General features: G+C 46.4%; 1 protein-coding gene across 1 annotated transcript in view; it reads right to left on the bottom strand.

Annotated features, from left to right (window-relative positions):
• MTNR1B (melatonin receptor 1B) overlaps positions 1 to 15,494 on the bottom strand; it is a 38,140-nt gene extending 22,646 nt beyond the window's left edge. Inside the window, exon 1 of the mRNA XM_079973996.1 lies at positions 14,994 to 15,494. Within this exon, the coding sequence (XP_079830122.1) occupies positions 14,994 to 15,273 (280 nt within the window). The 5' untranslated portion in view covers positions 15,274 to 15,494. The remainder of the gene's footprint in view (positions 1 to 14,993) is intronic.
• Positions 15,495 to 16,894: the final 1,400 nt, after the last annotated feature.

Here is a 16,894-nt window from a genome sequence, read left to right as displayed (position 1 = left end):
CTCTATCTTGGGCAAAATTATTTATCCTTCAGAATTAGACACAATGAAAGCACCAATTTCTCCCCGAGCCCCACTATTTCAAAAGATCAGATATTCCTCCACGTCTTACAAAAGAGGTTAGATACATTTATGTAACCGGCAAAGTGCTGCTGATTCATACCAATTATTGTATGCAATGGCAAGAAAAGCTTTCAGATGTTTAAATACAACCCTCTTTGTAAATGCTTTCCTTCCTTCAACGCTACTCCATAGGCAGATTTGCAACTATAGCACAAGTTAAACAAACATATGAAGAGCTCTGCTGGATTGGACTCAAATAACCAAACCAAAAAGATAGATGAGTTACAGGCGGTCTATGTTCCTCTGGTGACAGTTAATAAAAATAAATAAATAAATAAATAAAAACAAAAACTAATCAACATAGAAAGTATCTTTGTTTTGTTTTGTTTCTCAATGCCTCATACTATAGTGTTGTGTATCAGTCAAAGCCAAGTACCATACCCTATACCCTATCAAACCATTTGCAGCCATGTGCATCTTTCCAATGCAACCCCAGTTCCACATGCACTGTCCTAAGGAGGTGATTTATCAGATTCTTACAAGGGAGAAAAGGAGGAGAACAAAGCTAAGCTTGCTTATAATAATAGTAATAATAACAGCAACAATTTTATTATTCATACACTGCCCATCGGACTGGGTTGCCCCAGCGCTCCCAACAGAATATTAAAAGCACAATAAAACATCAAACATTAAAAACTTCCCTATAGAGGGATGCCTTCAGATGTCTTCTAAAAGTTAGATAGCTCTTTATTTCCTTGACATCTGATGGGAGGTCGATTTCAGGGCGAGCGCCACTACCGAGAAGGCCCTCTGCCTGGTTCCCTTCTTGCAGTGAGGGAACTGCCAGAAGGCCCTCGGAGGAGGACCTCAGAGTCCGGGGTGAATAATGAGGGTGGAGGTGCTCCTTCAGATTGCATTTCAATATCTCTGTGAAGGAGATCCTTAAGGATCAGAAAAGATTCCAGCCAAAATTTCTGTGCTTATGGTCATTCCCACTGCTTTTAATATTGTATTTATGAATTGTTGTAAGCCACCCTGGGACCTCCTATTGATTGCTGTTTCCCTCACCCCTATGTTTTTAGTTGTTTCTAAGCGATGACAAACCTAGACAGCATCTTAAAAAGGAGAGACATCACCTTGCCGACAAAGATCTGTATAGTTAAAACTATGGTTTTCCCAATAGTGATGTATGGAAGTGAGAGCTGGACCATAAAGAAGGCTGATCGCCAAAGAATTGATGCTTTTGAATTATGGTGATGGAGAAGACTCTTGAGAGTCCCATGGACTGCAAGAAGATCAAACCTACCCATGCTTAAGGAAATCAGCCCTGAGTGCTCACTGGAAGGACAGATCCTGAAGCTGAGGCTCCAATACTTTGGTCATCTCATGAGAAGAGAAGACTCCCTGGAAAGGACCCTGATGTTGGGAAAGATTGAGGGCACAAGGAGAAGGGGATGACAGAGGACGAGATGGTTGGACAGTGTTCTCGAAGCTACCAGCATGAGTTTGACCAAACTGCGGGAGGCAGTGGAAGACAGGAGTGCCTGGCGTGCTCTGGTCCATGGGGTCATGAAGAGTCGGACACGACTAAACAACAACAACAATTTTAGCTGTAAGCTGCTTGGTTCTCCATCAAGGACAAAACAAGGAAAAATGAATGGATGAATGAATGAATGGGTTCAAAATCCAAATAACAACAAAAAACCGATAAAATACAGCACAGGATCAATACCAAATAAAAGCCAGCTCTGGGCAAATAGAAAGGTATTCTGTTGGCACCACGAAGATCTAAAGTTCAAACCCAAGTGAGTCTCTCTGGGGAAGTCATTGCATAAAGGCGGGGCCACATACAACTCTCATCCATCTCCAGACACATGGAGCAAATAAAATAATGAGTAAAGACTTGTGTGTTTATAGGGATAACTGCCAAACATTTTTACTCTGGCTGCATTAGATGGCAGATGGTTGAATCACTAGTCATCAGAACACATTATTTTGTCCCAACAGCATGACTACACTAGTCCAATGTTGTGCAGGGCAAGAGACGGAGAGTCTAGTAAACGGTAGTTCCAAAACTCCCAAATAGTGTGTCACAAGAGAACTGTTAGCAAGTGAAGAGAACACATTCAGGAGCGATTCCCATAAGCCAGAGTGTCTACTCCCCAAGGAGGTTCCTTGCTGCCTCTCTGCATGATCCGCAGTGCTCTTAGAATCATAGAACTGTAGAGTTGGGTGGGACCTCAAGGGTCACCAGCCAAACCTGGAGCAGTCATCTGAAGGGATCCTTTGTGCCAACATCATTATGTATTTAGGGAAGTTTTAAACAGCCATGAGATACATAGCCATCAGGGATTGGGGATGCACAGTACGCTCAAGACCAGCTGGTGCATCTCCGTGACCTCCTCTTACATGCTTTCCATGTATGAATGGTTAGGGTCATTGGAGCCCTGTTCACACTGAGAAATTGAACCACCTGCACCCAGACAAGACTTCCATTGCACCTCTCACAGGAATCACTGCTCCTCTGTCCAATCAGGAGGCATGCTCCATGACTGGGCCACGGCGAGGAAGTGCTTCACTGAGCGCAGGTAGTTTTGCACACCCTGAAATATTTGCGTGTCTTTTACTAGGAAGGCATGGAGGGTGGCAACATGAGAACGGGCCTCTTCAGTGGTGGCTCCCCTTTTTTGTAATGCTCTTCCCAAGGTAAGGTAAAAAGGTAAAGGACCCCTGGACGGTTGAGTCCAGTCAACGGCGACTATGGGATGTGCCACTCATCTCGCTTTTCAGGCCGAGGGAGAGGGCTTTCATCTGGCCTAGAACCCACATATCTATGGGACCACCTCTCCTGGTATGCCCCACGGAGGACCTTAAGGTCCACAAATGACAACACCTTGGAGGTCCCAAGTCGCAAGGTGGTTAGATTGGTCTCAACTAGGGCCAGGGCCTTTTCAGTACTGGCCCCGAGTTGGTGGAACGCTCTGTCACAAAAGACTAGGGCCCTGCGGGACTTGACATCTTTCCACAGGGTCTGCAAGACAGAGCTGTTCCACCTGGCCTTTGGTTTGGACTCAGTCTGACCCTTATGTTTCCCTCCCCTTATGGTTTTGAACTATGGGCTACTATTAAAAAGAGGCTGCATTTTAAAGTATATTTTAACCTGTATTTTAAATTGGTTGTTTGTTTTTTTAATTGTAATTTTACGGGTACTGCTCTGGCCCGGAGAGTGCAGGGTATAAATAATAATAATAATAATAATAATAATAATAATAATAATAATAATAATAATAATTATCCTCAGACAGCTTTCCAGGTCATGTGGCCAGCATGACTAAACCCTTTCTGGCACAACGGGACACTGTGACAGAAACCAGAGTGCATGGAAATGCTGTTTACCTTCCTGCTGCAGTAGTACCTATTTATCTACTTGCACTGGCATGCTTTTGAACTGCTAGGTTGGCAGGAGCTGGGACAGAGCAACGGGAGATCACTCCATTGTGTGGATTCGAACTGCAAACCTTCTGATTGGCAAGCCCAAGAGGCTCAGTGATTTAGACCACAGCACCACCAGCGCCCTTTTCTTCATCCCAAGGAAGCTCACTTGGCATCATCGCCATTTTCTCCCTGTGCTAGTTCCAGGTTACTCCAACACTTGGGTCTAGAAGGTCCCCTCCTTAGGAAAATAGTCCAGCGCTGCATCTAGCTGGTCCATCCCTTGCCCTGTTCCACTCCCACCCTCCGCAATGCCCCATATCAGGCTCTTACAAGTTCGCCAGCAGTAGCATGTGCTTCACTCTGCTTGCAACAGGTGCTCTGGAAACCTCTGCAGCTGTGGCAGAGGGACATCTCTACAGCATCCCAACCCCTTTGAGCAATGCAGACAAGGGGTCAGGATTGTTTTCTAGGTATAGATCCAGTCCTGTGTTTTTAATCATCTGTGTGAACTGCCTTCTGTTGTAGGGTGGGGAGTCTTGGTGTGGGGCTTGTCTTGAATGATGGAGAAGAAGAAGAAGAAGAAGAAGAAGAAGAAGAAGAAGAAGAAGAAGAAGAGGAGGAGGAGGAGGAGGAGTAGTAGTTTGGATTTGATATCCTGCTTTATCACTACCCTAAAGGTAAAGGGACCCCTGACCATTAGGTCCAGTCGTGGCCGACTCTGGGGTTGCGTCGCTCATCTCACTTTATTGGCTGAGGGAACCAGGATACTGCTTCTGGGTCATGTGGCCAGCACGACTAAGCCGCTTCTGGAGAACCAGAGCAGTGCACAGAACGCCATTTACCTTCCCGCCGGAGCGGTACCTATTTATCTACTTGCACTTTGACGTGCTTTCAAACTGCCAAGTTGGCAGGAGCAGGGACCAAGCAACGGGAGCCCACCCCGTCGGGGGGATCCGAACCACTGACCTTCTGATCGGCAAGACCTAGGCTCTGTGGTTTAACCCACAGCGCCACCCGTGTCCCATCACTACACTAAGGAGTCTCAAAGCAGCTAACAATCTCCTTTCTCTCCCCCCCACAACAAGCACTCTGTGAGATGAGTGAGGCTAAGAGACCTCAGTGTGACTAACCCAAGGTCACCCAGCCGCTGCATGTGGGAATCAAACCTGGTTCACCAGATTACAAGTCCACCGCTCTTAACCACTACACCACACTGGCTCTGTGCGGCAGGCACACTGGAAATTAAATAAACACAATCCAGAAGCTGGACTCCTTCCAAAAACCAATACCTTTCTTTCCCGCCAGAGCCTGATGCCGTTTCCAGGCAGGTTTTGTCGAGACGTTACTCAGCTTCTGAAATTATCTCGAGCTGGATGCCTTTGCATGCTCTCTCTTCTAAATTGCTCTTTCAACTCCAATGAAATCTACTTCTCTTTTACCTTTCAGCAACACTTCTCCCTCCCCGCGCATCCTCTCCAACTTTCTTTGCTGTTTTCGAAACTGTCATTCTCTGACTCATTTCTTCCACAATACAAATAGGCTCTAATTTTGCTCTTCAGAAATAATTTTAAAATGCCTTTCTTTGAGAACCACCTGCATTTTTCCCCCTGCACCTCCTTCTCTGCTTCCATTTCCAAAATGGCTGAACTCCCTCTGCACGCAATCTGGAGGAATTCTAAGTGCATAGCTGAGCTATTAATTCTTAGGCTGATTCATGGGAGCGCTTGATGATTCACCACCTGATGACTGGCAGCTGAGGCTAAGATCCACATACGCAGCAGAAAGAGTGTGTTTTATTGTATGTAGAATGAGTTGACAGGCTGGATTGTACCGCTTCAGGGCGCCTGAAAATAGGAAACCAGCAAATTGGAGAGAAAGAGAAATAAAACGAGGGCCACAATCCCTGATGAGCTAGCTTTCTTCTTGCAGGGATCAGTTGCTGCTTTGATATGGAAGAGTATTAGAAAGGAAGTGCATGCATGCATTTATGTGAAGTGCAGAACTGCAACCATGGCAGGGAGGCGGTGAGGGAAAGCCAAACCGCTCCCTGAATTTCAGTTTTCACCTAAATAACTAGCTTTTTTTTTAAAAAAAAAATTGTGGTTTACAGGGGAAAGCATGCAGAGAGTATTCTGCTATACTGAACCCCAAGAGGGCAAGCCTAGGCACAAGAAGCTGTTGTGAAGCAAGCCAGTGTAAGCTGAGTTACACGAGATCCAAACTCTGTTCAACAGCAAGACTGCTGCTCTGCCTAAACCTGCCAGAGGGAAAGCAAGCCTTCAAAACAGTGTTCAGTGCTGAGTTGCTAGGTCACATAACTAAGCTGGTCCAGTCTAAGTCCCAGGGGTGCCAACATGAATAAAATATTGGGGGAGACCCAAGTAAGCCCTGCATAATCAATCACATGAGACACCATTTGAATGGCAAAGCCCATCAACGTGGTGCGAGTGTGGCCCCCGCAAATATTTTATTGGGAGGGCCAAAGGCACCTCGACCTCTAGGAGTTGGCTGCAATGGGTGCTGCCATGACCACGAACACCCCCTTTGGCGGGCGGGGGGGGGGGACTTACACCGTCCTCAGCTCAGCTGGGAGGAGCAAGTAATCCTGGTATACAGTGGTACCTCAGATTAAGAACTTAATTAGTTCCGGAGGTCCATTCTTAACCTGAAACAGGTCTTAACCTGAGGTACCACTTTAGCTAATGGGGCCTCCTGTTGCCACCGTGCCATCGGAGCACAATTTCTGTTTTCATCCTGAAGCAAAGTTCTTAACCCGAGGTACTACAGTAGTACCTCAGGGTACAGATGCTTCAGGTTACAGACTCCGCTAACCCAGAAATAGTACCTCAGGTTAAGAACTTTGCTTCAGGATGAGAACGGAAATCGCACGATGGCGGCGCGGCAGCAGTGGGTGGCCCCATTAGTTAAAGTGGTACCTCCGGTTAAGAACATTCAGGTTAAGGACGGACCTCCGGAACGAATTAAGTACTTAACCAGAGGTATCACTGTATTTCTGGGTTAGCGGAGTCTGTAACCTGAAGGGCCTATCTATAACCTGAGGTACCACTGTATCTTTGATGGAGCAAGAGTTGGAAACTTAATGCTGGCTGAGCTGGTCCAGAGATCTGCTGCATCCTAAGCTACTCATCCTTGCAGATCTTGCCAAAGGAATGCCCTCTGTGCAGTAACAACAGTTGATTAATTTTAAGCATATTAAAAGACACAAGATTTACCCACCCGGGAAGAATGGCAGATGAAGGTATATGGAACTGGCGGAAATGACTGGCAGAATCCAAGACCAAGGAGAAGAGTCGGTGGAAGAAGATTGGAAGAAACTTAAAGTTTATTTACAGAAACATTGTAAAATTAAGGAATGTTAGAAGGATGTTGGAATGAAGTTATGTGGTTTTAGCAGAAATGATATAAAGGATTAAGTCAAAATGGATAGTTAATTGGTGAAAGAAGAGAGTGTAAAATTACAGTATGTTAAGATAAATTATTAGGATAAAAACAAAGATGGAAAGGATTTGCTGAAATATCTAATTGAACTAGAATACAAAAAAGGGAGGTGTGAGGAGGTCAAGGAAACAAGCAAATGAAAGATAAGTTATGGGAAGGTTTGAGTTGTTTGTTTTTTTCGTTTTTTTCTTAATTGTTTGTATTTTTCTGGGTTTTTTTTATTTTTTGCTTGTCTGTATTTATGGTGATGTATTGTCTTGTTTTTTCTTGCTTAATTTAGTGTTTTCTTTTTGTAATCTTTAAAACTGGAATAAATATTATTTTAAAAAAAATTAAGCATATTAAGTCCTTTGTGTTTATGTTCTGGCTGCTCTGCATACCTCTTTAAACCAATGATATGATATGATGTTATGATATGATATATGATATGACATTATAGCTAAGGGCTGCTAATATGGTGCCTTCCACTCACCTCAGGACCAGGGTTCGAAATTAGCAGGGAGCCAGGCGCATTTGGCATCTAAAGATTCTCCGCTTGCGATCGCCTCAAAAAGTCTGGGTGCCATTTTCTGTGCCTGGCTGACACTCAAGGATTACTGAAATGTCTGTGCTTTGATAGACAATATGTTAGGGAGTTTAACAATAAAGAGTGAGAGTGTTTTGAAAACTGCAGTACCAGAACTGGCAAAACTAACATACAAGCTATGGGACAAGGATAACTGTGACTTTAAAGATGAATGGGAACCCTTTACAAAGTATTTGAAGACACAACAAAGCGAAATGGACTCCTTGGCTGGTTTTGAATAAACATTCACAAACTTTTTATTGATAATAATCAGCTAAATAGTTTGAGGATCTATACAACTGTGTAACATGCAGAAAATAGCATTTCTAGAGAAATCAAAGACTGGAACTGAGGGAAGTCGGGGGGTGGGGTGGGGGTTCTGTGGGGGGAGGGAGGGGGAGGGAGGAAAAATGGGGTGGAAATAAGGATGATATGTTTCTGGATAATATGTTTTGTTTCAATTTTGAATAAAAAGTTATTTTAAAAAAAAGAAAACTGCAGTACCAATATTTTTTATTGTAAACACAATATTTAACAAGCATCAACAATTTATGTTAAAAACGTGGTATTAACAATGTGTCACTTATGTGAATTGCGTATTAGTTCATGCTTATCAAAATAATAAATAAAATGTGCTGCTGCCCCCAATGGCAACCAGATATCCTGTTTTGGTGCCCACAACACAGGTCCCAGGAGCCATTTGGCTCCCAGCTTTTCTATCCCAATTTCTAACACTGCTCAGGACTCTACAGCCTCATCCTGCTATCATGTGTAAACCAGGTCCCTTCTCCACTTTCCTGTTTTAGCCTCACTTCTGGGCTGAACGTCTGCAGCAAAGCTAGACTCAGTCACACCTCATCTCCGAGTGTTCCCCATACATAAGAAAATGACATGCTTGCGTAGCCTTGCCTAAAACAAAAAAAGGTTTCAATATAGAGATTTGGATAAAATTACTGTTATGTACTGAGTTGAATAGGATTCAAAATGCAGCAGTCTGATTGGTCCTAGAACAATACAGCATCATGACTGGTCCACAGGAGCCACCCAATCCAGCTCCAGGTGGAAGTGAATCCACAACCTGATTGGCCTACAGGAGAATCCTGGAATTAGCCAATCACATGCAGCCCATTGTGTAAATAATGTATATAAAGCAGATATTTTGGGGGAACTTTCATTCCTCCTCACCACTATGAGCTGAATAAAGAGCATGAAATCTACTCTCAACTCCCAGTGGTCCATGAGCTTCAGGTCCAGAGGGTGAACGGCCCTTCTCTGCAGTGGCTCCCTGTCTGTAGAATGCTCTCCCCAAGGAAGTTTCCCTGGCGCCTTCATTATACACCTTTAGGTGCCAGGCAAAAGCATTCCTTTTTAACCAGGCCTTTAGTTTATTTGATTGACATCCTATGCCCTTTTAAAATGTGGGGGTTTTTTTTGGAGGGGGTTATTGTTTTTATTTTGATTATATATTTTGTAGTTTTATATTTTGATTTTGTTCAGTGAATCGCCCTGAGACCTCTGGGTATAAGGCGGTATATAAATTCAATATATAAAATAATAATAATAATAATAACCCCCTGCAATGCATTCTGGACAATCCATTCCAAATCCCATTCTCCACGGCTTCCTGTTCTCCTCCGCCATCCATATTAATTAGCATTCTATGCCCACTGAGCATGCTCAGTTCCCATTGGATGATTTCAGGTGTTTTTTGCAGAGAAGGGGGCACAAGTGGTGCTCAGTCATAGAATCATAGAATTGTAGAGTTGGAAGGGACCCTAAAGGTCATCCAGTCCAACCCCTTCAATTCAGGAGTCTTGCCCACAGCCATTCCTTGGTGGGCTCAAACCACCAACCTTCTGGTTAACAGCCAGATTCACTGACCCACTGTGCCACCTTTAGGAACAGCGAGCTACATTAAAACCTTTGATTTCGCCATTGATTTCTGCAGAGAACTCTCACCTCCATCCTTGGGATGTTTAAAAATAAACCTTCTCGGGGGTGGACCAGAAAATGACCTCTCCAAGATAAAGAGATGGTTGTCTCATACCTTTTTTTTTTTAACAGCAATGTGCCTCCCCTTCCACGCTTATTCTCCAGTCACACCATTCAATTTCCTCTCCTACCCAGGGCTCAGATTTTCTCCCTTGCAACACTCAGTCAGTATTCCAGGGGAGCTCAGCAGGTTCAGTCCCCACGGTGCTGTTTTATGCGGTCTCCATGGAAAAATGTAGCTCAGTGGTAAAGGACCCCTGGACGGTTAAGTCCAGTCAAAGGTGACTAGGCAGCTGCGGCGCTCATCTCGCTTTCAGGCCGAGGGAGCCGGCGTTTGTCCACAGACAGCTTTCGGGTCCTGTGACCAGCATGACTAAACTGCTTCTGGTGCAATGGAACACCGTGACAGAAACCAGAGTGCACAGAAATGCTGTTTACCTTCCAGCTGCAGCAGTACCTATTTATCTACTTGGACTGGTGTGCTTTCGAACTGCTGGGTTGGCAGGAGCTGGGACCGAGCAATGGGAGCTTACCCCATCATGGGGATTCGAACTGCCAACCTTTTGATCGGCAAGCCCAAGAGGCTCAGTGGTTTAGACCACAGTGCCACCTGCATCCCACTAGCTCAATGGTAGTGCATCTGCTTCATAAGAAGAAGGTCCCAGGTACATCCCTAGTAGGTTCCAGGTACAGCTGAGAGAAACTCCTATCTGAAACCTCACCGAACTGCTGCAAGTCTTTGTAGACAATGGGCTTATCCAAACACCCTCTTGTTCTTCTACTGCTTTCATCTTGACGAAAACCGCTCTTCAGAGCTCGGCTGGAGCAAATGGCAGTCGGGTTTCCTGTGGATCACTGTCTTTATTATTTAATTTATTTATTAAATTTGTACACCGCCCTTTGTCAGCTTCTCAGCATAAAAACACAAAGTACAGTGGTACCTCGGGTTAAGTACTTAATTCTTTCCGGAGGTCCATACTTAACCTGAAACTGTTCTTAACCTGAAGCACCACTTTAGCTAATGGGGCCTCCTGCTGCTGCCACACCACCAGAGCATGATTTCTGTTCACATCCTAAAGCAAAGTTCTTAACCTGAAGCACTATTTCTGGGTTAGCGGCGTCTGTAACCTGAAGCGTATGTGACCTGAAGCGTATGTAACCTGAGGTTCCACTGTAAAGTGGTACCTCTGGATGCGAACGGGATCCGTTCCAGACCCCGTTCACATCCTGAGCAGAACGCAACCCTCATCTGAGCGGATCACAATTCGCCGCTTCTGCGCATGCACGTGATGTATTTTGAGCGTCTGCGCATGCACGAGCGGCGAAACCTGGAAGTAACCCGTTCCGTTACTTCCAGGTCGCCATGGAACCTGAAAATGCTCAACCTGAAGCTACTTTAACCCAAGGTATGACTGTACTTAATAAAAACAAGAACCAACTGACTAAGCCCCCCTCCCACAAACGCAGCCCCCACTGGCAACATCACATATGAGGCATTAAGGGATGGGGTCACAGCAGGCCAAGACAGCCACCAAGTGAGCGTCTTAATGTGCTACTGCTGCACAACCTCTCAAAATCTTTTGGAAAATGTGGCAGTCCAAATTATTAAAGATGCCCCCCCCCCCATTTTTTTGCCCCCAGCAGGGTGATGAATTGGTGGGGGATATTGTCAGTTCATTGATAGTAACTTCAGCATGGCTGGTTCTTTACAGATAACAACAGGAGTAGTTTTCTGCCCGCAAATAGCTTACAATCTAAAATTCTACATGGGGGAAAAAACAGAGGAAGATGAATTCAAGGTAAATTGAAGAAGAATATGTGTTTATTTCAATGATGGAGGAAACTGGTTGTCTGGGTATTCAAATATATATGTTGTCTCAATCCTCTGGAAGGCAAGGATGGGACTATGGTCAGTCCTGATCTGTTGCTGGACTTGACTCCCATCAGCTCCAATCCATAGACCAGATGGTCAGAGATGAGCTATTGTTAAGCAACGGGTAGATGGACAAAGGTTACTCCCATTTTGGCTGCAAGATAAGCCAGTTCTGTTAGGGACCAAGTTATAGACTTCATATTACATTTCAGTTCAATGATTCAAATGCCAAGATCCTTCATGTTCTTTAGGTACACTCTCTTCATGGGAAATATTTTGCACAAGAAGTGGATGGATGCCCCCACCCACTGCCTCCCTTTGCCATCCCCTAATACCACCCAAGATCCTTCATTGTAAAGCAAACCTTACAGGCACCCAGTTTAGTTCAAGCTAGCAACATTTGCTGAACTGGAGAGTCCACACCACTTCAAAGAGAGTGACTTCTCCTCAAGACTTCGTTATTCACTTGGCAGTGTTTAAGATATGGCACACTATTTCTAGAGAAAGAGATTCTTCTGGGACTCTGATCTCCCTCAAAATGCCATCCTCTTCAGACTTCAATTCTAGTCCCTGATACGTGGAGGCACGTTATACAGTTATTCACCACTGAGTGAGCAACAGGCACTCAGGAAATGCTCTCATCTACTCTACATCTATACAGTGGTACCTCGGGTTAAGAACTTAATTCGTTCCAGAGGTCTGTTCTTAACCTGAAACTGTTCTTAAACTGAAGCACCACTTTAGCTAATGGGGCCTCCTGCTGCTGCCGCGCTGCCAGAGCATGATTTCTGTTCTTATCCTGAAGCAAAGTTTTTAACCAGAGGTAATATTTCTGGGTTAGCGGAGTCTGTAACCTGAAGCGTATGTAACCCGAGGTGCCACTGTATAGCTATAACAAATAAGCAGAAGCTAACTTGTCCCTGGCCCTGGCATCTTCTTCCAATGCCTGGAACCAACCCCATAACATATGATGAAAGAGAAGATGAGAGTGTCCCAGAGCATATGCTGAGTGCCTGTTGCCCACCCAATGTTTTTATCCCATCCTTCTTCCAATGAGCTCAGAAAGTGCACACAATCTGTGTGCCCCCTCCATTTTTGCGACACTTTGAGGGAGGTTTGGTTGAGGGATGTGCTCTGACCCACTGTTACTTAATCAACTCTGTAAGAGAATGTAGATTTGAACCCAGATTCACCCAGACTAAGTCCAACACTCCGCCCACTACACCACACTGCTGTCAGCTCTCTCTTACTACCCATCAACAGAGCAAGCATCCCACCGACCCCACAGACAAGAGAGAGTCTTTGGACCCCTTACAGCCTAGCAGATACATTGCGGCAAGAGCAATGCCCCAACAATATATTAAATCTGTTGGTCGTGTGGCATCCCAGAGATTCCTTCTGTGTTTGCTGCAATAGACTAAGCACTGAAGCTTAGGATTGTAGAGCTGGTAAGGACCATAGAGGCCATTTAGGCGAACCCCTTGTTCAGTGCAGAATCTGCAATGGAGGATCCAGTGACATCACTGACAGATGGCTGGCCAGCCTCTGCTTAAATAACTCCAGAAAAAGAGAGCTTACCACCTTATCATTAGGAAGCTTCTCCTAATGTTTAATTCAAATCTGCTTCCTTACATTGTTTCTAGTCCAGCCCTCCGGAGCAACGAAAGAACAATCCAGCTCCGTCATCTTCAGAGTGACAGCTCTGTGGATATTTGAAGAGAGCTCCTCTCTGAGATTTATTGACACCAACAAAGTAAAAGTGAAGCGATTTCGTCTCCTTTAAGGATGAAATGGAGACTCCCACCACCTATCTAACCTACTTTTACAAAGCTCTCCTAAAACGGGGGGGGGGGGGGGGTCATCCCCATCTTCAGCTCCTTCACGCTCCCCATTCAATATGGGTGAGGTCACAAGTGCTGGAGCTGTCCAGTCCGTCTACCACGGAGTGCTGAAAAGCTCACGGATTTCCATTCATTCCGACAGCCTGCAGTTAAGAAGAACTCCCCACAGGGGGAGAGTTTTGCAAACACTGCAGGAAATGAATTGCTGTCAGTTTCCCACGGGATCTAAGCGCTAAACTACGGAGAGCTCCCCTGCTTTAATCCCACCATTCATAAAATGGCCAAGGCTATTGAAAAATACAAGACAAAACTGGCAACCACTGGGCACAATCCGGCCCAGCCTAAGCATGTTAAAGATCCACTGCATTTAATGGGAGAGTTCAACATTGTGTTTAACTCTATCCTCCTGAAGCCAACAGGATTTCAAAGCAGCTTAACTCTGTTTGCTATTGCAGATGGTAGGTGAGCACAGTGTGAACTTGACAACCAGATATATAAGCTTGGCTGCTATGTGCCATTGAGAGCAATGGGGCTTACTTCCTGGTAAACAGTTTTAGGGTTACTTCAGGAGACTGCAACAAGGATGGAATGATAACTCACACAAAAGGAAACTAAACTGTTTATAGCCAGTAGAACTTATTTCTAAGTAGATCTGGTAAGAATTGTGTGACATCAACCCACTCCCCCGGTCTCTTTAGCCCCCACCCCTTCCGTGTGTGAACTCGATAAGATTTGTATCTAGAGCATGTATTGATCTTCAGGCAGGTATATTGGAAGGGACAGCAACTGTCTCTTTATACACAAGGCTGAACATGTCCAACACAGCTTGATTATGTGCAAACTGGGACCAGGGTAGAGAGAGGACGGTCCCTCAGTTCAATGCGTTGTGTAGGTATAAAGATCAACAGAAGGTCTCGAATAGTGTTGAGGTTCGTATCATAGCTGGACGCAGCATAGTTGTGGCACAACAGTTCAGTCAAGTTCATTGCAAAGTTGCAGAATCACAGTGTGTGCCCTGTAGCTTTTAGGGCTGACAAAGTACAACACGGAACGAAGCTGGACTGTTTGCAAGTTAAGGTCGAATGACAGTAGATGGATCTATCAATAGTTATTCGCTCTATGGAGACTCTATGAGGGTAGACCACTGACCAGACATTGCCAGGGAGCAAGGAAAGGGGCGTCTACAGCCTTTAAGCTTTGCTAGTGAGCTTCCTTTAGGAATCTAGTTGGCCACTCTTGGAAAAAGGATTCTGGACTAACTAGACCTTTTGGTCTGATCCAGCAGGGCTTATCTTACGAACCAGATAGAGGCTTGTGGGACTTGGAGGGAGGTTTGACACTTGGGACTTCAGAAAGTAAAAACGGGGAGCACGGTGGAATCTAATATTCCTTTAGAAGTATGGGATTGTATTAGGATGAGATCCGAGGTGGAGAGTCAGGTTCTATTTGGGCGGTTAGCAGTGTGCAATGTATCTTAAATAAACGAGCGAGCAAACTTTTGGCAGGCTCCGGTGGTTCTGCATACTTTCTCCCTCTGTGTTCCAGAAGAGAAGTAAGAAGGGATCGATCCCTGGAGGCAAATCGCCACCCGCACAACTGCTCTCTCAGCCTGTCAGAAGCAGCCAGAACCTCGCATCCCCAAAATAAGGCTGCACAACGCCATGCGCAAACCCTCTCCCAGTCCCATCGCTGCTGGGACGCGCGCAAAGGGCTCAAGCCCTGCCCCGCACGCGCTCACTTCACGCACCCGCGCGCGTCCTCCTGTTACCTGAATTCCTGAGCTTGCGGTTCTTGAACACCGAGATAATGACTAGCAGGCTGCCCGCGATATCCACCACGGTGGTGAAGATCAGCACGCTGGACAGCGCCGCGACTACCCAGCCCGGCCGGGGATCTGCTGCCCCAGCAGCCGCCCCTGCGGCTGCTTCTCCTCCGGCCGCCTCCGCTTCTGCATCCGCCGCCGCCTCGGCCTCCCCTCGCTGGGAGAAGCCGAAGCCCCCTCGGCCGCCCAGCCCGCAGCAGTTCCTTAAGGAGCCATTCTCCAGCATCGCGGACCCCTGCGCCCCCAGCCCGGCCCTCGCTGCGCTCCCTCTGCTCGCATCGGAAAGAGGCGCCTCCGGGACTTCCCCTCCTCTCCTTGCCCCGTCCCAGGTGCGCTGCCTCCGGTGACTGCCCGGCTCCCGCCAGCGCCAAGGGTTTTAATAGACGGCTTCCCACTCGCCAGGCTCCGCCCCTCGCACTTGCCTCTTTTGTTAAAAAAAGGAAAGGAGGCGGGGCTTCAGCCCAATCTCCGCCCCCTCTCGGTTCGACTCCTGTAAGGGAAAAGGGGACCGAGGGGAGTGGGAGGAGGGGTCAAGGCGCAAGGCCCCGCCCACTGGCGCCCTGGCCCCGCCCCCACGTAGGCGGGGCCTGCCAGGCTGCGAGGGAACTTTTTCTTCGCTGCCTTTCAGTTCGCCGGCAGCTTCGGAAGAGGTAAGGGGCGCGGGTGGGAAGGTGTCCCTCGTTCCTTGCACGCCGACACGGAGTGACACACGCCAATTACTCACCGGATTAGCTGTGTGGAAACGCGGACGGAGGAGGAGGAGGCGGAGAACAGCACGCGTTTTGGTGCGCGGAAGGGGAGAAGTGTCCAGGAGGACTGGGAGGGGAGCAACGGCAGGACTGAAAATCGCAATTGTTCTCATTGTTGGCAGGTGCGCGCTATTTTGGAAAACGCTGCAAAGAAATAGGAGAGAAATAGGTGGCGGCTGCACGTGTTCTAAGCGCACGCCGCTCCCCAAGAATCCCGGGAGCTGCATTTTATCCCTTACAGAGCTATGTTTCCCAACACCCTTAGCAAACTAGAGTTCCCAGGATTCTTGGGGCGTGTGGGTGCTTCAAATGCATGCTTGTGTATGCAGCCACAGGCGCAGGTTAGAAACAGGTCGTTTGCAAACAGTTTGAATAGTCACATTTAAACAAGCAGAGGGGGTTCCAAAGTGTGTGTTTGTGATGTACATTGGATGGGTCAATAAAAGAATCTTCTGTGTCTCGTATTACAATATTCCCAAACATAGCTGCATAAGATGAGCCCAGATGGATCAGGTTGAAGTTCCACCTTGTGCAGCATTTTGTTCTCTAGCAGTGTCGGGTCAGATGCTTCTGCGAGGTCCACAACCTAGGCATTAATGCAACACACACGTTCCCTGTATCTCCCTCACATTTGGAATTCAAAAAGTCCTGCCTCGAAACTACTGGAGAACAGCTGTCGGCAGACATGCCATGGTTGCTCAAGTTGAGATTCCTGCATTGCAGGGGGTTAAACAAAGACCCTTGTCGTCCCTTCAAACACTTCCAGTTCTGTGATTCTATGTTTCCATTGTCAAACAACTCCTCCAGAAATTTCATAGTTCCCTCTGAACTGGCGGCTCTCACTCTGAGCGAGAGTCTTTGCATTGCACACCAACATACTTCTAAGGTTCCAATCTTATGCACGCTTACCTTGGGGAAAGGTCTCACCAAATGCAGTGGGATTTGCTCCTGAATGGGCAGGTATGCGATTGTGCTGTAAAGCTGAAATCTCAAACATGCTTACTAGGGCAGAACCTGTATGCACCTCCAGATATCGCTGCTCACCAACTCCCATCAGCCAGAGCCAGCACAGCCAATAGCAGTTAATGACTGGTGTTG

This window comes from Podarcis cretensis (genome assembly GCF_951804945.1).
Source record: "Podarcis cretensis genome assembly, chromosome: 4".
Classification (NCBI taxonomy): domain Eukaryota; kingdom Metazoa; phylum Chordata; class Lepidosauria; order Squamata; family Lacertidae; genus Podarcis; species Podarcis cretensis.
This window is presented reverse-complemented; position numbering and strand designations above follow the sequence as displayed.